Below are 27,272 nucleotides of genomic sequence, written 5' to 3'. Positions count from 1 at the left end.
CTCCAAATTTCAGACTCAAAAGTCAAATCATGTTATATACTTCCACTGAACAGAGTTCAGTCAATCAGATCACCCTTGTTGCTCCTGTGGACGCTTCACTTGAAGGCTTTTCAGCAATTTGACCATCATTTTAAAATGTTGTGCATTATGTTCTATCCTGCAATATTACTTACGTTTTGTTCGCAGATGCCTCCATTCAATACTGAGATTACCCTGGAGCCTAAGCCTTATGATTTTGTCTGGAGATAGCCTCCTTTTGATGAACAACATATATTCTCTGGAATAAACAAGTCTTTTGTAATGTTTCACCGTTCTGACCCTGAGTGGAGTTTCTACCTCCTTATTTTTCCTTAGGGGATTTTTTCTAAATGGACACAAAACCACTTTAGTCTGAAATGCAACTTGCTATCTTGGGAATAAAAAAAACAAACAAAAATATTTCTCAAATCAAAGATTTGTCCCTAAATATAGAGTCTAATTCTAAAAGCGAATGCTGTTCCCAGAACAAGATGCCTTTCTGCTCATGAAAAACAAAATTGCATATCTATCTGCGAAAGAACATTGGAGCATTTTAGCATCAAGGGACAAGGAGAGATGGGAGGTTATTAATGTTGCAGAGCAGCAATTTTTGATATCAGTAAGCCTGAGAAGCAACTAGATGATTAAATTAGATAATCATCTAGTTGTCAAGTAAGAAGGGAAATGGGCCTCTCTTCTCTCTGGGTTTCACAGATAAAGGAGTGATCCTCAGGCTAAATCTTAACGATAATTTGAAAAACAATTATTTTCATTTAATAAACTTATGAATGGCAGGGTGAATTTTGGATACTGAATGTGACTAGTAAATTTCATTTTTAAAAGACAAAATTGTACAAAATCCCTGGGACTTGAGATGTTCACTGTGGGGTCATTTGTAACATTCGTAAGTAAGTCAGTTAACAAAATAGCACAGGTCACATACTTTTGATCAGCTAATATATTGGAATAAATCTCCTTAGAAACATTGTTGCTTAATCTCTTTTACAAAGTTTTTCCAGCTGCAAACTACAGCCAACCTAATCTGACAGAGAAGTTGGGTGCTTTACAAAATTACTTCAGCCCCTATGACTTAAAGTGCCATTTACGTTTAAAATATTAAAATGTCACACGTGTCGCATCTCAGTGAGATTCAAAAGGGCTAGTTTTCAGAAATCAGTTGCCAGTTTAACTGAAAGTGCACATCCTGTTGATGTGACTGCAGTACATGCTGCTGGTATTATATCAGTTAATCTGAAGCATGTATCGCTTAAGGTATATTCTGAGACCAAGATATTGAAAAGCAACAAGAGATTCTGGGGGGACTCAACTGAATGGGGGTTGAGTTTTGGGGGAAGTGTGCCTGGCATATCCTGAAAATTTGGTTCCTTTAAGATTAACATTTATGCTGGGCACTCAAATTCTTAATGTGTATTGGCCTAGGTCTATTCTAAGAGTACCGCAATTATCACTCATCAGTATTAACAGTCTAAGTGCCTTATATATGTGTGTGTGTATACACATACATATACAACTATACATGTGTATACACACACACACAGATGTATATATACATACATATATGTGTATATATATACACACACACACATACATATATATACACACATACATATACACCCCCCCCGTATAGTTGTGTGTGTGTACACACACACACACACAAACACATACATATATAGGGTATTAAGACTGTTAATATTGATGAGTGATAATTGTGGTACTCTTAGAATAGATGCAGGCCAATACACATTAAGAATGTGTGTGTATATATACACACATACATATACAGAGAGAGAGAGAGAATTGTATATGTATAGTTGTATGTGGGTGTGTGTGCACGCATGCGTGTGTGTGTGTGTGTGTGTACACACATGCACGCATGCATGCAAAGATATATAAATTCAATAGGAAGTGCTCACTTTACTCATATTCCAGTGTCTGTTCAGTTCACTTTTTGGCAGAAAACACTTTTAACACTATTAAACAGAAAAAACTCCAAACTGCAATATGCAGATCCAAAGCTATCTTTTCCCACAGCAGTGTACTATCAGCAAACTGCAGTTGTCTCAAAGGAGGACATCTTACGATCCCCTTGAGTATCTCAGCTGGAGAGATCTAAGGGTTCTTGGAATTTTTTGTAAGATTTTTATTAACTTTATGACAAGATAAGGAGCTAATTTGAAAAGACAAAATAAAAGCCTTAAAATGAATTGTTCTATAGTCAGCCCATGGGTATACCAATATTGCCTTTTACCTGTAGAAAACAATGCCATTGTTCTTGGGTCTTGGACCAGAAAACTCTCTGGTAGTGGCTGTCTATACATATTTTTTTCACAATGTATCATGATACAGGACACAAACCTACAATTCTTACTCAGGTAAATGGTCCCAGTGAAGTCAGGTGGTGGGGGGAATACTTGTGGATTAGTGCTATATATAGATATATATTTATCTGCAATTTTGCTGTTATTTTATAGATGCAATAAATACCAGAATATTTATCGAAAAGGTGTTTGTTTTGCTTTACTAACTGGATTGTTTCCTTTCATGATCAGATTACTCAAGATCTAGTTTTAGACACAATTCTGCATGTGCACATGTGCACGCATACACACACACACTTACAAGTAATGTTACACACAAGTAGTTCTGTAGAATCAAGTGGAGTTACTCACATATGCAATAGTACTTATGTCCCATTAGATATCTGCAGAATCCAGGCCATAATACATATTGTAAAATGGTTAACTAGTTAGTCATATTCTGTACTACTGCATTACTTAAAACTATAGATTCATGATTAATAGATCAATAGATGGAAAGCTGAATCAAATGTTTAATAAAAAACATAACACCAGCAGATTTGAAGTCAGTGCCTTTGCAGGAGAAAACAGATTATCAATCCATTTTGCTCGAGGTCTGGGATAACACGCAGCTATCATTTTGACCACTGGTGTGGTCCTCTGTATTTTTTCTCATGCATGCAGTACAAATAAATAGAGAATGAAAGAGGCGAATGGATGTGGGGTTAAGAAGTTTGAAAAAAAAGGGCCTGCCCTCATCAGAGGCTCGGCTCAAAGTTCATTCATGGTTCATACTTGGCTCTACTTGGTGCTTGCGATGCTTTCAGACTGCATTATGGTGCTTCAAGTAAGAACTCAAGCACACGAAAGAAAGAAATCCCCAGGCTTCCCATGTTCTGCTCTGTGCATCTCTCAGTGATAGAAGACCAGAGGACCAAAAGTGGATCCATGTTCATATTACTATATTTTTTGTATTATCATAGTGCAGAAGAGGCACACCCCACCCAGGACCCCATTATCCTAATGTGATACAACCAAAGCATTCTCTGGGTAACCAGGCTCCACATTTGACTGACTGATGTTGGAGGCAGTTAGGCCCAGGGCTAAAGAGGGACCTGTAACAAGGCAAACCTGCATTCCTCACACAGGTAGAAACCAAGAATTTGCCTGGTCAGGAAAAACTCCAATTCCTTCCCACCTTCTATATACCTTTTATGGACATTTAAGTTCTATATAAGTCACTTTTATGGACATTTAAGTTTGCTCCTCACTGCACAGCTCTCACAAAGGTGCACTTTTATTACAACTCCTATGAGGTGCTTGTGAGAAGGAGAAATCCCTCTCCCTCCCAATCAACTGCTAAGGGAGGGAGGAGGTATTTTGGATCCCCATGCCTAGCTGTGTGTCTGGCTCACAGCTGTGTTTTGTGCAGTTTTTTTTTTCACTAGGCTATTTCTCTGCAGAGATGCAGTCCTGTCCATCTCCCATCAGTCATCTGGGAGGCTGTCTGCTTCGGAGGAAGTCCCGTCTCCTGACAGTGCCAGTGGCAGTCAAGGTGATGGAGTCCGAGATGCCATTGCTAAGGAGGGGAGTTGTGGGGGCTGTGCACACATTACACAAGGTCCCGAGAGGCCAGCATCTCCCAGAATCAGGACACGGGGAGCAACCAAGAACCCCCAAGCGCTCAATGCCTTGGACTTGGCTTGGAAGAAGACTCAGACCAGAGTGATTAAATGCTAGGAAAAGCTTATGCAGCCAAACCATCTCATTCTGCTGGTTGGCATTATCAGGACGAACTCCCATTCGTTTTGAACCCGTTACGCATGTCTCCAGCAGTTCTCTTTTCTGGACACTGCTCTGAGGCACTCAGACTTTCAGGCTGAATTGGATTGCTAGGACAGAAGGGACACTTATGATAAATTGCCTGATACTTACCCTGCACATAACAGCACTAGCTTTGAATTTTCAGCAGGGACCAGATCCTTCTCGCAATTAAGTCAACGGCAAAACTCCTATATCATTCAAAGTCAGCCCTATAATTCCAGGGACTGAAGCCGATTCAAGCTCAGGGCTTCATTGAAATTGAATGCTGTCGGAATTGATTCACATCTCTTGCAATTCATTGGTTTTGTTTAGGGTATTGAGGTTAGTTTGCTAACAGCTGATGGCATAGGATTTCTAAAAGAGTATGCTAATGCTTCATGAAATTTGCATGTTACTTTTGATTTCTTCCAGACCGTAAAGATGCAGTTAGATTTATGAAGTGGCATTAATTAGAGGGTTTTGCAGTCTTAATAATAAGCAAATCTTTACATGCCTTCATGGGTTGGGTTCCATCAAATCACATGGCTCTGCTGTAGCTTTTAGCTGCTACCTAGAGTACAGACAGTGAAGAGCTATTTTGTATTGGTGTGAAGGGGGAGTGCTCCTGCTGAATGCCCTCCTCAGTCCAGAGCACTAGACTGGTTAGTAGTGAAGAGGATAGGACCATGGCCTCACTTCATTCATACCTGCTTTGGGAAAGTTACCAAAGCTACCAGGAGCCCGATCTTTCCCAGTCCCCATGGTTCTTGCACTGCGAATGCTGTGTAATGTCTACTCAACCACCCCATGCCTGGCAACCCCCTACCTACATGAGTAGTCCATATGGGACTAGGGCTATTTCTCTGAGTGAAGGGTTTTAGGATTTGGCCCTATTTTTAAAAAAATCTCTATTCGTTTGTAGAAAAAAAAAAAATGTACAGAGATGTTTTCTGTTGGGTTACATTGACCATACTTGCCACAAAACATGAATGCCTCCAGGACTGTTATTTTTATAAGGATAATTGGCAGGTTCTTGGGCTCCTGGTTTAATAGTCATTTAATTCATTTCTATCACCAGACCATCCCAAAACCAAAACTCCCAAAAATGGAAATGAAGTCTGTGACACAAGAGTGCAGATCCAGGAAGTTACCTGTTCCAAAATGGTGTTTATTCTCTCTACTTCACAGTCGATTAAGTATCTTTTTTCTTGCCGTCTGTCCATTTCCTCTATGATTCGCCTAAACTCTTGAACATCCTTTATGTTTCCCACGGATCTGGCTGTCACTTGCCAGTTGTTCTGCACTGCTGCCTCCATAATTGCCTGAAGAATGGAAAACCCTAGAAAGGAAAACAAACACACAAACCCCACCGTCATTTAACAGTAAAACAAAGCAAAATTATCCTGAAGATTTTAGAATAGGTTTAAATACAATTAATTGGCCTGACTGGAAATACAGTAGCAACAGCCTGCAATCACTCCAAGACCAAGAAAAAATATCAATACAGTAGGAGCCAGGTTTTGATTTATTTTATACTGCTGTAAAATCTGAGCAACTCCATGGACTTCAGCAGAATTATTTCACTAGTAAGTAAGCCCGATTGGAATCTAATCCAGGAGATCTTCTGATGGCCCTACTGGGCATGTTTATGGGTCTACTGGAGCGTACACGAGCAAAGGGCTGATTCTGCAGTCCTTTCTTGAGCAAAACTCACATCAGCTTCAAAAGATGGACAGAATCCAATGGGAGTCTTGCCTGCATAGACACTGCAGGAATGGGTCGTTAATTGGCACAGACCCAACCACTGCATACCAGAATGCCAATTAAGTTATTGTGCTGATTATTGGAGGCATGTACCTTAGGAGAATATTTTGCTGATATTCACTTTTATTTCAATAAATGTTTTTAAATATGGAGTTTAATAACATTAACTACACTTCCCATGCTTATATTAAGGTAATATTGACTCATTTAGCAGCCTCAACAGAGCAGAGAAGCAGCATGAAACGAACAAAGAGCTGCACAGTGGGAAATTTATGCTAGCAAACTGCAATTCATTCCTTGCGAACAACTGTGACTGGGCTGCAGATAAAACTTGAGCGCACTGCCGTGAGCTAACTGTAGTGAAGCTGGGGAGGGTAATCTCTTTCCCTAAGGCAGCTTATGCAGGAGCTCCGAGATACTGATTTGTATTCCTTGTCTTGTAGAATTTAGCCTGTGTTTACTGACCCCTCTTTTTATTTTCACAATGTTTAGACCATAGGACATTTCCAATTACTTCCTATTTAGAAGGGCATCAATTCAGGAAGTGTAGGTCACCTACTTGAGATCTCACACCATGGGTGCCAAAGGAATGTATCATTTCCGGCACAGACACTTCCTAGTGGGCTAGGAGTCTGTCTAAATAATTCATGTATAAAAGCTCTTAATCCAATAATTTATTTACAGTTTGGGGTTTCTTACCCTGGAAGCTCAGAGGTTCTTTACAGACACACACACGGACACACACACAAGCTGGAACAGCTTCATTTTTTTATTCATCTTTAAATATATATGTATAAAAATAGTGCTGTGTGGCAAACTGCCCCCTCCCTCCCCCTCTGCTTTTGAGACCGGCAATCCTTTTAACACATGCAGGAGCTTTGAGTGATGGCAGTTGCTATTCTGAGCTCAAACCTTAGATTTCACTGTCAGGTTATATCTGATTCTAAACAACATGGGCTACAGTCTGACCTCACTTACAGTGGAGAAAATCTGCTACGATTCCAATTCAGTCCAGGCAGTTAGTGATGGGCAGGATCTGATCTCTGCTCTTTTGCTGGATCCTGCATTAAGACTATTACAACTTTGCAGGAGTCTCCTCCTCCTGTTCCCCTCCCCCAACCACAATGTCTGCACTCCAGCTACCTAAAGCTCATTGATTATTAATGTTCTTCCTTTGTATGGACGCACTTCACTAGCTCATGAAAGGTGGTGACAATTAATACATGCTCTGGTTGGGAATCTTTGTTGGCATCCCCTCTCCCCTGAGACCATTAAAAGAAAGACATTTACATATGTATAGCACAATGAACTCAGTCTTCCTTAACATCATATTTTACAGAGATGGCTGTGATGTCTCAGACAGTGTTATGATTCCAGTGCATGCAGGAGGAAGATCTATGGCAAAGATACTCAATCAGTTACCAATGAAGAATTTTCATTTGAAAACTCATAAATACAATTAATGGCAATATATCAAAGCTGTGCATGTAAAGATTTGGATTTTTTTAAACATTTGATTCTACTGAATAATGAATATCTACACCTCTCTGTTTCACTTCATTAACAGATGAATCTTGTGTTTGCTCTGAACAAAGGAAAAACAGTCCATGATTTTAGAAGGTTTTCACTCAAAAAATGTTCAGTTAGGTTTCTGTAGTTCATAAACACGCTGACTCCATTTGGGAACCTGGACGTCTTGCATTGGTCTGTCTTTTTGCAAACATATATACTCCCTGCCCATGTATATGCCAGGCGCAATGCATTAAAAATGAATATAATGAGAATTACAAATATTATTACAGTCTTCCATTAACACCATACTCTGGGTTCTGTGTTTCCTGGTCTCAACTGAAGTTCTTGAGTCATATTTGGCTCCATCAAAACCAGGAACTCTTACATGAAACGTCTTTAATTCTCACTTCATTGTATGGATCTGTGGGTGTGGGTGTAGATGTGATTGCCCAGTAGTTGCCATTTCAAAGCAGAAAAAGGAGTGGGAAGTTATTCACAAACTTTTTTTCTCACCTGAAGATATAACTACCTTTACTTTCAGCCTGAAAGAATTCCAGATTCCACCAGCAGTCTATCCTCTGCATATTGCTCCTCCTGGTCTTTGCAAACACCTTTACCTTCCACCACTTTCTCCCCATCTGATCTCTTCTCTCTACTCATCCCACAACAGTTCTCCTTGCTGTGTCAGCCTCGCGTGTTCTTTCTTGTCTTACTGAGAGGTCTGTCATTTACTTCTAATGCCCCAGCTAAATGGAAAATGATGTGCCTTCCTCCACCTAACTAATTTCCCATGGTTCTATATAAATAAAGTGCATTAACTATGGGTGTGCGAAGTGGACCCTATTTGATTTGGATTTGGCCTGAATCAGGGACAGTGATTCGAATTGTTGATTCGGATCACTGTTTATAACTGGGGGGTGCTCTTGGAGCTGGTCTGATGTTGGCCCGCCCACCTATTCCTGGGATAACTGCCCACACCCCACTCTCCTGCCATGCCTTGTTTTTTCATAACTGGCTCTTATTAGGTGGGAGGCAGCCCATCCTTGCCCCGATGCCAGGGGGTGCTATCTGCAGCTCTCTTCCTGCCTTACACTGCAGCCCAAGCCTTGCAGATGGCATCCAGGTGACACAATGCTCCTGGCCTACAGCTGGACCAAGCTTAGCTCTCATTGTCAGGCCTCAGATACACGCATTCATACTGCCCTCCTCTCACTAGGGCCTCTCATGCTCCACTCCCTCTCACAGGGTCTCGTTCACACATCGACAACTTATACTGCCTTGCTCCCTCTCAGAGTGGGCCCCTTTGGCCATAGGCTTTATCTAGTGCATACCTTGGGTGGCAGACATACTGTCTTTTGGGCCTTTCCCATGGTCCTCACTGGGGTAGTGGCCAGCCAATTACTTGACTGTGAGGCCAAGCCTGCCCTGGCCCCTTCCAGGGCAACTCTACAAACTCAAGCACACAAACCAGGCTCCCAGTCCTCTGGTTTCCCCTCACTGGGGCTACAGGGCTTCCCTCCCCAGTGGGGGCTCAGGTGGCTGTAGCTGTGCCTGACCCCAACCGCTACCCACAGTGATATGGGTTACTGAGGTGCCCCAACCTGCCTTCCGTCGGGGTGGTAACTGGTTTGGTATTTTCCTGGAGGCTCCCACACCATTGGGAGCCCCACCAGGCCACCCACTCTCAGCAGGGTGCAGTTTTAGATCATGCCCGGGACCAAGAGCCTCCTGCTCCTACTGGCAGATGTTCTCATACAGCAGCTCAACCAGGCAATGTTTCCTGCCTGGCTGCTCTGTTTATATAGGCAGCCATGATTCTAAAAATGGCTGCCGCAATCAAGCACCTGCTGGCTGCTTGACTTGGCCCTTAAAGTGGCAGGCACCAACAGTGTCCTGCCACACTGTCTCTGATTTGATCTGGCTGAATCTGAAGATTCAGTGCTGATTCAGAGAATCAGCGATTCGGCCATAGACACTGCTTTAAAAGTTTTTTCTACATACCTTGAGGTAGCAGCATGGCTCATGATCACTACAATGCTGGAGCGGATGAAGCATCCCATATGAGCCCTCTATGTGCTTGGCAGCAAGCCCGGAAGTGGACCAGAAATACTTCTGGTCCACTTCTGGGTCTGCCGTGGAGTGCGCTGTGGGGCCCCCCTGTACCTCCCCAGCTCATCAATCGGCCATGGGAGGAACCCCCAACCCAGGAGGCACCAGTTGCTGAGCTGGGAGGGTGCAAGGGGCCCTCCAGTGTGCTCCCTGGAGGACCTGGAAGTGGACTGGAAGGGATTCTGGTCCACTTTCAGGTCTGCTGCCGAGCATGCTGGGGAGCCCCCTGCACTTCTGTGGGACACTCTGTGAGCCCCAGCATCGCAGCACTCATGAGCCCCTGCTACGTAGAGGTATGTAGAAAAAATATTTAAAGCTGTGTCTATGTCCAACTCTTTCTGAATCTCTCTGAATTGTTTTGGAGGTTTCTGATTCAATTAAATCCAGAGAGGTTAACGGGTCCTCTGATTTGATTTGGAGATTTGGCCACTGAATCGGGATGAATCTCCGCTGAATCGAATCAGAGTCCGAAGCTTTCCACAGTCCTAGTATTAACCCACCCCGCCACAATTTTAGCTTGTTCCCCACACCCACTTTCACTTTCCTCAGCCCTTTAAACCTCTCCATGCTTACTGTTGTCAACAACTTCTTTCTGCAATGCACATCATGAGCCATTACGAGTTATCTGTATGAACAACATGTTCCGGGCTTCAATTGTATTCTTTTCTTGAGAGTCTTGATATATTTAGCAGCAGGATGGTTTAAGGAGGGATATTTTTAATTCAAAGAGTGAGGTTCCCTTTGTTTAACATCACAGCAATACAAATTGGGGTTGTCTGCAGGATCTATGTTAGGGACTGAATGGTTTCATGAGCAAGCCAGCATATTGACTCTGTCCTTCCTCCTTGCTTTTGCCAATAAATCTATTTTGATACGAGTGTTTCACAAAAGCTACCATGACATGGGCAGAGGCCAGGTGCTCAGCTCCCATGGATACTTTTAGTTTTCCGCACATAGAACCCACTATATCAGGTTTGCCTACATTTTGCTGATATTTTAGAGCAAACGTTGGCTTTTTTCTTTTAAGGGGAAAAGGGACAAACAGTGTTTCTAGTTCATCTCTGTTAGCAAGCCATTCAGGAAAAGCTTGATTTGGTTGTGTTGCCAGTATCAGATCAACTGTTCCATATAAAACTTAACCAAAGGCTGTGAATAACAGCTGACCCAAGAGAAACTAATATCCTTCTATGTAATGTTGGTAAGGAGATGATTTTAAAATGGGTTTATTAATACCACTGCCAAGCCCTCACCAGAATCACCTAAATAACCCAGTCTAACTCAGTTGGAGGCCTAACATTCAAACCAGTCATTGTCAGCTGCTTCTACTGGTTCTAGAGATGCTGGTGATATCCAAAATCTAATCCCTGTCAAAACACACCTTTCTGTAACTGAAACAGGCTCACAGGTTCTTTCATAGTGAAACCTTTAAGTAAGTGGCTATATACTTCACTAAATTCAGAGGCTTCAGAGAGAAAAGCAAAGTCTGCGAAAGGGTTGTGCACCACTCACTCCATCTGCCTATGCATCTGAAATATTCCAGACCTATCCAACAGAGAGCTGCACTCTCCCTATGCCCCAATGACATAGTTTCACTGCTTTCTTTGGGCAGACTAAAATGTAGATACAATCCGTATCTTCACTGCAGAGCCTATAGCTTGGCTCCTCTTTCATGCCATTCCTTCTGTCATGGGCTTCTCCTGACTAGCCCTACTAGCACTGTTGAAGAGAGCAATTCACCCACTTCATCCATCTGTGAAACCTCAGGAGACTCTTCCCAAATCCAGCTATGCAAAAACCTTCCATTTGAACAGCTTGTTCAACCAGAAGGAAGTCTACCCTATACAAGATTAAATTTGGTATTGATGAGGTAGCAAGAATCACCAGTGATGACATCATTGTTTAATTACGTCCAATTGACCAAACTGGAACATTCTTGGCATCCCTTCATGATTGACACCAAAGAAGTTAATAGAAAACAGCATCATTAATTTTAAATAACTCATAATCTTAATGGGCCATATAAGATGAATCCTAGAGCACTATCTCATATCACAAATGGAAGTCAATTAATGTATTTTGCTGGGTCCTTCTAAGAGGCAGAGATTCAGACTGGCAAACAGGACTGCAACCTGATTGTGTCTCAAATATCAACAGTGAGCACCGCTGTTTACCTGGGCTACAGACACCATCAGGCAGTTAGAGATCAAATACTGGAATGTGGGTTCACAACTGAACTTCAGCCATCCAGCTGTGGACCCACATCGGGCAGACGCAAACTGAGCCTGCAAAAAGGCCACCTTGTGCAATTTCTCCTGAATGTCAGATGTGACCTTTTCCCAACTATATCTAAACTCCTGGGACTACATGGAGCCCCAGGAGTTTAGCTATAGTTGGATTTTCCCAGTGTTTGTTCCTCATCCAGCACTGATTTAAACACTAGTAAATTAATGCTGATCAGAGTAGAGGTATGGTTTGCACTACAAAATCGTTACGCAGATGCGTTAAGTAGGGGAGAAGTTAGGAACCTAACTAAAACTAATAAGAGCCTGAGCAAATGACTAGTACCCTGAAGTGCTCTCTAATTCCAATTATGTTCAGTTAAGCTCAAAAACTTATGATATTAAATAAAATTATCTCATTTCATCCATTTCCTGCTTATTTAAGAAGCCCCAATAACTTGCATATGATACACTATGCTCTGCTCTTCTGGGCTCACACAATTGTCTAGCAGGGGAAACATATAGGCTACTAAGTTACCTTTTTCTTTTGCCATCTATATCCAGTAAATCCTATAGTCTCCATGTTAAAAAATTACATTGCTGCAACCTGTCATCCATAAATATAGAAATCAACATAAATAGTGTGTCCATTTGGGTGAGTGAAAAGGAACTTGCCTGGCATCGTCAGCTAGAGGAAAATTTACAGGAAACATTTGGTCTGCATTTGTTCGGGGTGGGATACAACTGAACTTGCATGATTTCAGTTCTAATACATGGAACACAGTGGGTGCATCTACACATGCATTAATGCACTTTAGTTAATGCACATTAAATTTACGGGCATTTATATACATGCTCCAGGAGTGGGAACATCATGCGTATTGCATCCCTGCATTGAAAAATGGTGGCGGGGATGTTTTAACTAAAGCTCATCAAACAAGCTTTAGTTAAAGTGCCCCCACTGCCATTTTTCAGCACAGGGACACTGATGCACATGACGCTGGAGTCTGCTCTGACGCACTGTGATTACATTGCATCGGAGCAGCCTTGCTGTACATGTATAGGTGCCCTCCATTGTGAGCTACTAAGAAAATGCACATTAGTCTGTTTTAATGAGCTTTAACTAAAGAGCATGTTTTTTAAAGTGACACTTTAATGCACATTGAAACAAGCTAATGCAGATTCTTAAAAGAGTACTTCTGGTTGATGGCTGCTCACTTCTGTGACGCAATGTTGGCGTTTCTGTGGCAATACTGGGCATAGTTCATGGCTGTATCACTTCAGTTTGTGTCAGCGCAACCCTAGTGGGTTCAATGAAGCTGTACCATTGTAGAACTAGAACAGAGTAATTCAGCAGGGAATCAAGCCCCAATGAAGGGCAGGCTGAGGTGTACCTTTCTTAATACTACAAGGTAACTTTAGCAGAAGTCTTTCATAGGGGTGGGGAAATGGGGAAACTGTTCTCATGGCAGTGGAAGGCTTCTTACATGTGGAACCCGCTGCATGATTCAGAGTTTGCAGAAGGCTGAAGCCAACATTTTTATCTCTCCCTTGGGATTCTTCATTCAAATGCTTCCAAGGAAGTTATAAAGATTGGGTAAATTCATAGTTTTCTGACTGGTTTGAAGCCTATTTGAAACCAAGACCTTTTGTGCTTCAGGAAAATCAAGCAATAATGATTGCCCAGATAAGGCAGAAGAACACGCACAGGAAACCACAGACAGGAAGAATCTATTTTGAGAAGTAAAAGAAGGTGAAGGGCATTGTGGGCATGGGCTACAAGGGATTCCCTGCATCCCTACTGCTAAGAATTTGGAGAACTCTGGATATTGATTCTATCAGAAAGGTAATAGAGGGGGTATTAAAGGCTCATGTCACCAGGGGATGCAGGTGTGTAGAACGCATAGGCCAAGGCAAACAGCCTTCCAAAGGGGAAAGCCATTTTAATGTGACTTGTTAAATGCCAAATCTTTTGAATCTAACAAATTTAGTTAATCTTGGAAGTTCCAAACCAACAAACAAGCTTGTTTAAATACAGAGGAACCTTTATCTGACAAGCACTACAATGAGTCCAGGGCTCTGTCGCTCTTCAGCAAAGAATGATGACATTAAAGCCTAGAGCAGTGCAATAAACACCACTGCCTACATTGCTTGCACTGTCAATAGCACAGTGGGATACCGAGCCATGGAGCTCAAGTCCAATGATATTCCTTCCCAACACAGACTTGTTTAAGTGTCCTGAATTACCCTGTCAGACCAGACTCCCACCAACATCAGCAAAATCAGAATAAACCATTTTCTCAGTATGATCATTTATAATTCCTTTAAAACACCTCAAAGAGCACCATAATGTAGCTCCTTTTGAAATGTACCTTCCTGTGGCAGAAAAACCTCATCCACATAAATCCACTTGGGTGATTTACCTCAAAATGATGTGACCACAATAGCTGTTTTGCAGGGTAGGGAGTGAAATGAAGAGAAACAAATAGGGCTCTACATGTCTGTACCATTTTAACATAGTCTAGGAATAATCTTTAAAAGAGAAAGCCTAGACAATTACTATGTTGTGGCACAAAGATAAGAGCTGGGACAACAGGTATGTTGGAAGAAGCTGGACACTTCAAAATAATTTGCAGAAACATTTCTGGAACAAGAACAGCTCTGTAGATAAGACTTATTAATCATCTCTTTCCATTTGCACTGTTTTGGTGCCAAGCCTGTGGAAACTCCTAAAGACTATCATTTAGACAGACATGAGAGAGAAGGTAAGCAGAAAAAACACAATACGATGAAGAAACATGTTTAAGATAAGGGAGGAAAATTCAGAAAGGAAATTTGCTTGCAGCAGTACCTTACGGGTATTATTTGTACCATATACCTGCAATGCACAAAGCCAAATGGAGCAAAGAAATCTGCATGCTTACTACTGCACAACTGAAGAGGCTAATTACTGTGAGTTAAATATATATATATATATATCTCCGTGTTTATATACTTAACACATGAAAAGGGGCTTAATTAGGAATCACAGTTAGTAATTAGCAGGTTAGTGGATAACCTAGACAGCTGATATGCATTCCAGGAGGAACGAGTGCTCAAAGGCAAGACTTGCAATATTCATTGTCAGGCAGCTCACTAATGAGGATGGGATGCCATTGGCTTACTAAGTGCCAAACACAGGAGCTAAGTTTGTCCCTGAAGAAACTATCAGGAGCAATGGGATTGCACTAGGGATGAATCTAGCTGACTATACCCTTCTGACATGAAAAGTTACCATATTAATAAAGCATAAAGAGGTGCAAGTAGTAGAATTTGTGCTCAGGAACGTTTGGTGGTTAAACAGCATTATTTATCATGACCATGCCTGGTCCCTTAGACTAGAGAAGCAAAGACAAGTGACATGCTGTGTCCCATACCAATATCAAGAAGCACAATGCCTGTTGCTGTTGCTGGTCTCCCTTATTAGACCAGCAACAGCAGTGGCTTAATGGCACAATTTAGCACTGGATCATCATTTCCAACATACATTACATGAGGAGCTGTTTGGCACTCAGTTAAACAGAGAGGTGACTGCTCACAGTAGAAAGGAGTGCACTTCATAAGGGAAGTTTTCCAGTGTTTAGAAGTCTTTCACACTCACGCTAGTAACATGTAGTACTTCTCTGGTAGTCACAGTTTGCAAGTAACTAACTTATCATCACAACTTCCACACTGGGTAGGCAAATATTATTTCCCAGAGGTAGAGTAACAAATAAGTTGCTCAAGGCCATATAATGAATCAATCCTGGGGCTGGGATCTGCAGTCAGGAAATCCTGATTCCCAGGCATAGGTCCATTCCATTAGATTGAACCGTAGGGTTAAGCTTAAGATTTTCTTCTTCTTTTCTCTTTTCTTTCTTTTAAAATCCATCCTGACTGTTAAAACATTTAGAAACCAAAGAAACTTTACATTAAAACCACAATCATCTTGTTTTACAGTAAACATCTCCCCTGGGAATCCTATTCAGTGCAGTAAATACACTAATATACTAGCACCCAAACCAAATATAGTTTAAAGATTTATCAGTTATACCACATAAAAATAATATAGTCCTGAGCAGTATTAAAAATCACTGTGAAATGATCAGCTTGGATGAAAAAGAACTATTTTCCCAGTATATTTATTACAATATTTTTAGGCAGGCAAAGCAGCAGCCAAAAGTATTCATTTTCTATTCCATATGTATCAGGAATGGGAAAACCTGTATCCACTCAGCAGCAGCTGTGGAGTTTCAAAACAGCTGAAACTTGGCCTTACATATTGCTGCTCTTATCTGAGGAACTAAAAATGTAATTTCAACAAGTGCTGCAATCTTACAATTATTGATAACACAGATTAATTCCTTTTGCGCTATGCACTGGTCCTTTTAGCAAGAGTATGCAGTAATAATGCTTAATGCTTTTTGCTAAAAAAAAAGTCTAGAAACTGCAAGTTTAAATAATGATAAATATTATTCCTTTGAAGAAACAATCACAGGAGATTATGGTAATCAGACTATGAATAGAAATACATATTCATCACAAATGAAACCATGTTAACTCAGTGTGCCTTAGATAAATGTCCTGAAGAGAGTAAAATATGACATGGATGGGATTTTTCTCAAGTATTGTAAAATTCTTCTTGCTATCAGTCAATCATTTTAGAAAAAAAATATTCCTTTCCCTAACCTTTATCTAAACTTTCAGTTGCTCAAAATACCTGAGCAAACAAATCTATTGCTTTTGAAGATTTTCATTAATAAATATTATCAGGCTTCCAAAGCCTGTCTTCATCATCCTCTCACCCCTTGGAAACAGGTATTTTACTTTCCAGCACAGTGGGAGTACATCTCCTGTCCCAAACCATAAATTAATTTCTTTGTATTAATTGTGATCACCAAGAATGCAGTAGTTGAGAGGTCAGAGCACACTTAAGCAAGTAAGCAAAATTTCATCTGCTGTCAGTTGCTGTATGGAGTATAATAAATCTAAAGGCAGCAGAATTACATTCCTTTTGATGAAGTACTGTGCTATATTGCAAGTGGGTCATGAAAAAGTTGCATTATCAATGTTTGTTAAAGGGAGATATAGGTCTAATTAAAATGTTGGAGTCATGTCTCAGGTTCAGCTTCTGCAATAGCTGAGGATTGGTTCAGTCCATTATAAATATGGAAAAGTTTGGATTCAAACCCAGACTTCTCCAGTGTTCATGACTCCTTGAACCTCCTGTTTCTGTCATCCCTTCAGAGACATACAGTTTGTTAGAGCTTTATCACACAATTCATTTTATGTTCTTTGGTCCAATTCTGAGTGGGAAGGAATTAAGGGATTCAGATATATCAAAGATAAAATAATAATGTTGCCTGCACTTGGCCAGAATTTGTCTAATTCCCAGTCCTGATAAACCCCATTTAAGAAACGCCACTGTGACAAACTTTGCAAAGGTAATGAAACAGACTTGCGGTGACAGGAGATGTATCGGCAAAGGTGACCTTCAATCAAAGGCTCAACCTTGCTTCAGATGTGGACCTCAGACATAAACTGTGTTTTCCATGATGATAGATTAGGCAGCCTGTAGGCATTAATATTCTTCCCAATATTAGTGCATAAGAAATGCACACCGTGGTATCACTCTGTGAAGCAGTATTAGTAAAAGGTTAAGGATGCTGCAAAAACTATTGGCCATTAGATTGTAGTTAAGAGCTGCAGGATGAATACAAATGACTATACATCTTAGTCACTGAAAGCGTAAGAAAATACATTTCTTAGCCAAGCATTCATTTGAAGAATGAAAGATTGACAAATCCAGAGCAAATCATACTGGCTGGAATTTGGCCAAAGGTGTATTTGATTATCAAATATAAAAAAAAATGGTAGGGAATTTCTTTCTTATGTGTTACGAGGAGGCAGTGCATTTCATAATTTTCAATGTATACTGTATATAATAACATGTTCCTCTAGAAGCAAACCTCAAGACTATTTACACTGCTTGGAGATACTGGATGCCTTTACTGTTACACTTTATTCTGGCACACTCTGAAGATGACTTTAGAATGACTTCCTCTTTGGGCTACACCAATAAGAATTACTTTTGAAAAAGATCTCATTAAACAACATTTGAATGAGGAAGCTAGCACAGCTCACCATAAAACAAACCAAACCAAAGGACTCCCGGTGCGTGGGAATAAGTGTCTGTAGCAAAATTCTACCTTCAAAACACAGTGTAAAGCTAATAGGACTGTTGTAGTAGATGCAATTACAGCACTTCGCAAAGTGTATTGATGGGCTTGATACAGTTCTAGCAAGAATGAAAAAAGGAATGAAACCAAAAGCACATGCTGGTTTTCTTTTAATAATAAAACATATTTGGGCTATTCTTACATCTGGACACACAGGAAAAAAGGTCCAAGTTATTTGATCCCCTGGCCTGGATCCAGACTGAAGGGCTTCTCATGGCCCTGAGAATCACTCCTGGTGGCAGTGGCTTGTTGGTGTGGATTGGGAACGGGTGAATACTGACACTGCCCACTCCCCCCTTTCTCTTGATGATAATATGAGCTGCCAGTGACAAGCAAAGACCCCAAACTGGCAGTGGGCAAGGGGATGTGGGCATGACTGATGGCAGTATACCCCCCTGGAATCCAGAGCGGTGTCAACGCAGCGGGCTCCAGAAGCTGTGCTGACAATCCTTGCGGGTGCATCTACACATGAAATTAATTTGATGCAATAAACTCTGGCACAGTTTATGCTGGAGTTTATTGTTCCCCAGTGCAGCACTTACATGTGTGCCTGGGACCACAGCACATTGAGCCAAGGTGGAGTAAATAACACACCATAGGATAGTACTTGTATTGGGAAGTAAATACTGTCCTATGGCAGAGTTAATTAATTTACTCCAGCATAACAGCACCACATGTGTAGATGCTGATGCTTTGCTGTGGAGCTAATTAGCTGGCTCTGCAGTAAATGTCTTGTGTAGATGTGCCCTGTGGGTGACAATTTTGCTCCTTGTGGGCCAGCAGTTGGACAGCTCTGTGTTAGCTGATCAAGTAGTGTTAATCCATGCACTGAAATATGCCTGAACTACTTCAAATGACTTCTCTTGCCCACAGGTGCCAGGATATGGAGTCACTTCACAGTGCACTGTGGGTAAAATATTCAAAAGTGCCTACGTTCTATTTTTAAAAGTGACTTAGGCATGCAAAAGCCAAAGTCTCTCAATGGATCCAAAGCTTTTAGGACCAGATTTTCAAATATTCTTAGGTAACTAAAGAGGCAGAATAGGTTTTCAAAAGTATTCAAACAGGCTAGGCATCTAACTTCCATTAATTTCAACGGAAATAAGTATATAATTCAATTAGGTGTTCCTGAAAATCCCTCCATGCTTCTCTTTAGGCACCTAAATATTTTTCTATATATGGATTCTCCATGCTTTAGCCATTTTTGAAAATAGGACTTGACCCCCTAAGTTATTCCAAGACTTGAAATTTTATCCTATGTCCTATTAATGACAGCATGTTGTCACAAAATGACTACATCAACCTATTGTTAACTAGCTATCTTTTTCCAATGAGTTTATTAAGGTGCAGCCATGTAAAATGCATAGCATTTTACAGGGGGTGCACACGTGAATTTGATGTAGGCACATCTGTGAGTGAGTGAATATCAAATATTTATTTGGAGAAGTCTTTTGGGGTAGTATTCTTTATCCCTGCAGAGTAGGAATCTGGAAGTATATTTATTCATGAAAGGAATGACAGTGTTTCCTCCAGGTTGCAGTGCAGGCTGCTCTTTAGTTTCCCTGCTTTTAAATTAAATTCCTCTCAGTGTTTTCTTAGACTTATTTTGTAGAATTAGGAAGCTGTAACAAACACATTCCTGGGACCAGTGAGCCACGGCACTCCCATTACTTTGGGTTTTGCAAACAATTACTCTGCCAAGTGTTTACAGTTATTCAGAACATTTATATGCTATTTGAATATTCAATTCCATATCCAGCGAAACAAAAGAACCCTACTATTCCATTTGTTATGATATTACAGCTGATGCATGACTACTCTTCCATGGCTCCAAAGTACAATAAATCCAACTCTATGGTTAGCAGCACACAGTGATAAAATATGCAGCAAGCTTGGTATTAACTACTCTGATAGAGAAAATATATAGTGCTGTGCACGTAGAGAAACAAACAGTCACTGATCTTATCCCCATATTTATCATTATCTTAATAATTCAGCCCATGAAAACTGTTACACATTTAACAAATGAGATTTGGGACAAATACAATGGAGAGAGTACAACCGTTCTGCTCAAATGAACTCTTTCAAGCAGAAGATTTAATTTGATAATTCTACTACTGCCATCCTCTTTTTTGTTTCAGATTTGGTATTATTTTTTCTCTAAAGCAAACAGCAGAAGATTTCTTTATTTTAACATTTTCTTCCTATGATATTTATAGCTGTACAAAAATGGAAGGCAAGAGAAAACGGGGTCGCTATTGCCTGTGAGCTAGTGGAGTTGCCTACAAGAAAAATTCCATTTAAACTGACTAATTATTAACATAGAAATGTTCCAGGCTCAAAATATAATGCCAGTGTTTACTCTAGGGAGTTGATCTACCCCCTTTGCCTTGTATATTAACCTTCCTACTGCAGTCAAGCACTGAATCAATCACCTTCCTTTTACAAGAGAAGGGGCTGTTTCTTTCAAACATATTCAAACATTTGAAAATGCATATTTACTAAATGCTATATTACTTACAGCTTACGCTGTATTACTTGGTCATTAACTGATTTGTCACCTTCAAAGTCTTCTACTGAAGTCTCCTTCTCTCACATCTTCTTGATACTAATGTTGCCTTTTTGTGCCAAATGAATGTCTTGTTCATCACTTTGAGCATGTTCCAGCCCCTGCCTGTCACCCTTGAGACATTTAACTGTCTTCCCATTGCTCTTCTCATCAAACTCCTTGTCCTTGCCTTCTGGGGTCTACATTATGCAATCCCTGCCTTCAGCTATGACCTGGTTTCTTACTTTCACTCGCCTTTTCTGCTCTACCAGTGAAGCTAACCTTCACACTCCCATCACTCCCTTCTCTCGTAAGCATCTCTGCATCTATCCTGCCGCTTATGTTTTCAGTGTACTTTGAGAAGTCATTCATTCACCAGGCTACCTCCTTCAGCTCATTCAGTTGCCTCTGTCATCCTATCTGTAAGAAGGGAGGAGAGAGTGAAAAGAAAATATATGCTGACAGAATTATGAAAGAGGGTCTTAGGCCATGATCTAGCCAGGTGCTTAATAGGGCTGCATAACTCTTTGGTCCCCGATTCAATTTGGCAGAGATTTGGCCCAATTCGGTGGCCAAATCTCCAAACCTGAATCAAATCAGAGGACCCTTTAATCTCTCTGAATCGATTCAGAGAGATTTAGACAGATTTGGTGATTCGGACATAGAACAGCTTTAAATGTTTTTTCTACGTACCTCTAGGTAGCTGGTGGCTCTGAACACTGCAGTGCTGGGGCAGATATGGTGATCCACAGAAGCATGGGGGGCTCCCCAGAGTGCTCGGCAATAGACCCAGAAGTGGAGCAGAAGCACTTCCGGGTCCACCGGGGAGCATGCGGGGGGGGGGGGGGGGGCGTGCTCCCTTGGCTTGGAGACTGGTTCCTCCTGGGTCTTGGGGGGGCACCCGTGGTCCCCCTGTGGCCGATTGCCAAGCCAGGGTGGGGTCCCCCCTCTGCGCTCCCTGGCAGACCCGGAAGTGGGTCAGTACTTTTAGTCCGCTTCCAAGTTCACTGCTGACCCCCTGTGCTCCTGTGGGATGCTCCATTCACCCCAGCCCTGCAGGATTCATGAGCTGCACCTGGTACCTTGAGGTATGTGGAAAAAACTTTAAAAACATTTGGACCTGTGCCCAAATCACTGATTTGCTGAATCAGCATCGCATAGTCAGATTCTGATTCAGCCAAGTCGAAAATCAGGGACAGTGATCCAAATCAATGGATCAAATCACTGTTCCTGATTTGGGCTGAATCCAAATCCAAATCAAATAAGGCCCATTTCACACACCCCTAGTGCTTAACCAACAGCATAACCTCAGGTAACCTGAAGATCCCCACTGTAGAGGGCTATGTACCCATCCAGAGGTTCAGTGGGTGTGTCTACATGTGCGCTTTAATGCATATTAAAGCATCACAAAACACCCATGAGCTTTCACATGCACATCAAAATAGGCTAATGAGCCTTTCTCTAGCACCTCACAGTGGAAGGACTAAATTTAATATACATTACCAAAAGTGCATTAATGAATGTGTAGATGTGCCCAGTATCTCATAAGTGCAGTATACTCTGGCAGCTCCTTCTCAAGCCTCCAGGCCATAGTCAGGTCAGTTCCTAATGCCCTCTACATGGTGATGAGGAAAAGTTGGAGGCACAGAGTGAGTTATGTTGCCTTTATACTGCCAGTAGATCCTCCTCTGAAGGAAATCCCCAGCTAACTTTTTAAAAGTAGTAGAAAGAATAGAACAGTCTAAAACAGTGACCCAAGAGTTGCCTTCACCTCTATACCCTTCTTTAATACCTACTTTCCTCCAAAGATTCCTTCCTCACCCATAATTTCTCCTCACTCTCCCTTTTTTGAATAGTGCAGTGTCTCTTCTTGTACTTGACTACTTTATTGTGGGGGCTTGATCCTGTTCAAGAGGATAGGAAATTATTAAGTGGGTTCCATGAGGTTATCTTGGAGTACACTGCAATGAAATTAAGCAAAAGAAAATTTGCCATGATTATCAAAGGAAGTTTCTTGATGGTTGTCCAGCTTCTGATTTGTGGTATGTTATTACTCTGCATATACATCCACATAAATGAGATCAGCTATTGGAATACAATTCTATTGCACTGTTTCATAATCTCTCATAGGAAATGGTGAAAAACTCATTGCCTGAACATTTAAAAGTAAACCAAAGAAAGACCTGGGAATAGATATTATACAATAGGGAATCTTGTTGTCTGGAGAAAAGAGAATGGAGCAATCTACCAGCTCCTTTTCACCTCTGATTACTAGAGTGTAGGTCTTTCAAAACAGTGGCAATCAGTACAGGCCTAATGATGCCCAAACAAGTTAATGGAGTTTTAGCATTAAGTATAAGGGGAGATCACTGCACACAACACTTCTGAAAATCCCACCTATATTTTCCCAAGGATCAATATGCTTTGTTCCAAAAGAAATTTTGTGTAAGTATTGAATTTAGTCTGTCCAGATCCTGATGACTACCAGGAACTCTTAACTATTCAGAGTTGAAAAGTAAGGAATGCTACATAGGGATACAGCCATTAAAAAAAAGGTTATTTTAATGTTTGTCATATTGATCAGGCAAGCCACAATAACAAGGAACGCTGCATAGGTGACTCGCAGCAGGGGCATGTGTCCCCCCTGAAATTAGCTCTTACCAGCTGGGGAGTGGGGTATGCTAGCTGGTGCCTCCCCATGAAGCACCAGTGGCACTTCTGGTTTGCCACTGAAGCTTCTGGGGTTGGCAATCTGCCACTGGGGGACCCCCCCCGCCTTTGCCAGTGATCAGCTGCTGGTTCCCGCCCCCCCCCCCCGAGCCAGGAGGCACCAATCACCCACGGAACACTGCATGTCAAGATCTGGGTGAAACGAGGCATGTGTTCAAGTAAGCATAAGTAGCACTTAACCTCTATAATGCTTTCCAGAAAAGCATTATATGAGCACCCCTGAGGGCCTGCTACCTGCTGTTGCCATGTGGGGGAGTCCCTACACCCCCCCACCCTCCCACATACCCCCACGCACTCCTAAACCCCCCACACCGCCCCCACATCCCCTACACCTCCCAAAACAGCCACACCCCCTCACAACCCCCCCCACATCCCACTATACATGCAAACCCACCCTCTTAACCTCACCCCATACCCCCCACACTCTATACAAAAGTAAGACCTTATTTTTGAGCTATTATGCAATCTATATACACTATGCAAACACACATAAATCAGGATGGAATATCTTTTAAAAATAAAATTAAAATATGTTATAGTAGATGTTTGACTTTTAGTATATGTTTTGGTTTTTCTCTGGTTCCGGGATGGCACCCCACCACCCCGGATACTTCTGGGAGCAAGCAAAGGGCCTTCCAGTGGCAAAGGTCAGAGGTTAGACTCCTGGTCCCAAGATGGTGATCAGGGGACAGGGCACCTGTCTAGACCACTTTCCACAAAAACAAGGAATTGTTAGCAATAATAAAGTCTAATTTAGAATCCTTGAAAATCTACAAGTATTTGCTACCAATAGGTGCTTCCTATTCTGAATAGTCCCATTCACATGGTGTTTGATCCAATAACACTGAAGTCAGCAGGAGTTATGCCACTGACTTCAGCAGAGCTGGATCGAGCCCCACCTTGGATTATTCATGGTAACAATAATCATGCTGGATATGAGCAGGATGAAGACCTTACTTGACACTTCTTTATTGAAAACCAACACAGAGGTTTTGTCATATGACTGAAGAGTGCATCATTTCTTAATAAACCAAATTATCCGGTACATCAACATTAAAAATGAACTTGTATTGACATGTTATCATAGGCTGTTGCAGAAGATGACTGCAAATGCAAGATGCAGTCTTGCAAAATGCATCTTGTAATTTAAGATGAAACTGCAGACAAGCTGAAAACCAAGACCCTTAAATTTTATTTGTCAAACATGGAATCAGCTCTAAATGCTTTATTCAGGTTAGATTTGTCTCCAAAACCACACCTAAATTTTCAGATATCACCAGGGACAGTTAACAAACTGGAACTTCATTTTCATTCAGAAAAATATTGGTATACAGCTGCTATAATGCACGAAAAGCAAGTGAGCTTTTAGAGAGGGAACTGGGTCAAAGTCTAAAATAGAAAGAAAGGTCCAAATGACAACACAGCATGAACTGACAAAGACATGAAAACACTTGTAACTCATATTTAGACAACAGACATGAGATTCAAGTGATCTTGATGGAACTGTGTCACAAAAATGACATGCCGGAGAGGCTTGGGTACAGGAATGCACTGACTTCTAGAAGAGTGGTGTATATAAAAACTTCAGAGGCATCAGGCTGGGTGCATAGTATTGAACTGTTTCTAGACTGATTCTCCAGTGTAGCAAACTGTGCTTTTCTCATTTACTATCAGATGTTCATATTATCTTGCCCTCTATTTTTCTTGAACAAACCTGTACTATTGACAGTACAAGAGCAGCACTGTGCCCTATTTCAGCTTGATTTCCCTGTGTGTCCTTTGCTTAATACCCCAGGGCGTGATGCAGAGACGGATCTGCACATGTGGAATGGGTCCTCCTTTAGCATTCCAGTGTCATAGAAGTGATGTGTAGTACTCAATGATCTTCTGCACCAGTAGTTCCTTCTTTTAGGCAGTAAAAATGATTTCCTTTAACTTGGCATGTGAAGACCCACAGCATGCTCTCTCACTCATGAAACACTGGTATTCCATGACATCAGCATCCAAGGAAACAAAGGCAGCAGATTATGAAGCATCAAAAGTGGCAGCATGCAGACTGTGTTGCAGTTCTTCCTTACCAGGCATTAACACAGTCCTGGTAGAAATGAAATTTTCCTTCTTGGTTCCACAGGCTGCATCCCTTTACACCAGAGGTGGGCAAAATACAGCCCACGGGCCAGATGCAGCCCACCAGGTGATTTAATCTGGCCTGCAGGTGGCCACCAATTAACTGTACCCAACCCAGCCCACACATTTTGCTCCCACCCTTGTGTGCGGGAGGCGAGCATGCACAGCTTCCAGGTGAGGCCGCTGTTGCCACTGCTGCAGCTGCCAGGGGACCTGCTTGTTTTTCCCAGTGTCCAGTGGCTCCTCCTCATGTCCCTGCTGCAGCACTCACCCAAGGCAGCGGGGAGGGAAGCAGCAGCAGTCGGGGGGAAGCTGCAGCTGGGCGGGAAAAAGCAGCTTGCGGCTGAGGCTGGTGGGAATGTGGAGCCCAGGGCCCATGTCCAGTGGGGAGGCAGGAGCGCAGAGCCCAGGTCAGCCCATGTCCATCATGTGGGGCTCATGGCAGAGTCCCAGGAGCTGCACGTGGCAACAGGGAATGGGACCAGGCCACCGGCTCCATCTTGCAAGGCTTCCCACCAGTGGTGTGCGTGTCCTGGGAGCTGCATTTGAGCCACGGGGAGCCCCACGTGATAGAGATGGGCTGGCCTGGTTCCTCTTGTTGCTGCCACATGCAGCTCTTGGAATGGGCTTGAGCCATGTGCCCCCGGACGACAGCACCTGTGAGGGCCATGAGCACCCCTGAGGGCCCACTGCCTGCTGCTGCTGCTACCAGCAGGGCATGTGTGCCATGGGGGACAGGTGGGGGGTGTCCCCACACCCCCCCACCCTCCCTCACACTCCCAACCCCCCACACATACACATCCCCACATCCGCCAACATACCCTACACCCCCTCACAGACCCTACACACACCCATCCGCGCTCCCCCCACCATACACTCAAACTCATCCCCCTAACTTCACCCCACACACTATATACAAAAGTAAGACCTTATTTTTGAGCTATTATGCAAACACTTCTATATAACCTAGGCAAATGCACATAAATCAGGACAAAATATTTTTTGAAATAAAATTAAAATATGTTATAGTAGATGTTTGACTTTTAGTATATGATTTGGGAGTTTTTTTCAGTTCCAAGATAGCTGCACGCCCCCCCGCCCCCAAACCCCGGAGTACCTCTGGGAGCACGGGGAGGGACTTCCAGTGACAAAGGGCAGAGGTTAGAGGTGGGACTCCCAGTCCCAAAATGATGACCATGGGACAGGGCACTTGTCTAGGCACGGGGCTACCCTTGCAGCCCAAGACAGCTCACCAAAACTCATTAAGTGGCCCTCCAGCCGAAATAATTGCCCATCCCTGCTTTACATTGTGCACTAAGACAAACGGTGTTACCAATATCTTAAATATGCTCCCAATGGCTACGTACCGAATGCATTTTGTTTCCTTTGAAAGAATCCCAAGGGGGTGGCGGGTGGGGGAGAGGAATTTGGAGAGATCGTAAAAGACAAAAAAATCATTACAGAGCCCTTACTCTTTCTTTCTTTCTTTTTTTTTGGCCAGAGGCTGCCAGGCTTGTTCTGTTGCAAACAGACTGACTTTTATTGGTTGGTCAGCAGTTCTGACTGGATTTAATAGAAGTACTGCAGGACTATTACAGTGAGGTTTATGCACTGTAACTGCACCCCTACCCATAGCAGGTATATGAGCTGAAGTACATTTTCAAAGCAATACACAGTAGCTGAATGCCCCAACCCAATTAAGACAGCAAAAGAACTGCATGTATACTGTAACTCCCAGGCACAATTAAGGAGAGAAAAAAAGCCCCCAAACCCTGATGTCTAACATAAAAGACTTCCTTGGCAAAAGTGCATTACTGTTAATTTGAAAAGGGACATTTGGGCTTGCAATCTGACTTTCCGCCACAGA

The 27,272-nt window shown here is 42.1% G+C and overlaps 1 protein-coding gene across 6 annotated transcripts in view; it reads right to left on the bottom strand.

The window, feature by feature from the left end:
* GRIA3 (glutamate ionotropic receptor AMPA type subunit 3) overlaps positions 1-27,272 on the bottom strand; it is a 222,216-nt gene that overhangs the window by 109,424 nt on the left and 85,520 nt on the right. For all 6 annotated transcript variants that reach the window (XR_016443972.1, XR_016443973.1, XR_016443974.1 and 3 more), the window contains exon 4: positions 5,291-5,478. Coding sequence is in view for 3 of the 6 variants with exons in the window: in XM_090061112.1 (XP_089917238.1) it covers positions 5,291-5,478 (188 nt within the window). In the remaining 3 variants the exon portion in view is untranslated. The remainder of the gene's footprint in view (positions 1-5,290; positions 5,479-27,272) is intronic.

This window comes from Crocodylus siamensis, chromosome 8 (genome assembly GCF_052110815.1).
Source record: "Crocodylus siamensis isolate JL-2025a chromosome 8, ASM5211081v1, whole genome shotgun sequence".
Taxonomy (NCBI): Eukaryota; Metazoa; Chordata; order Crocodylia; family Crocodylidae; genus Crocodylus; species Crocodylus siamensis.
This window is presented reverse-complemented; position numbering and strand designations above follow the sequence as displayed.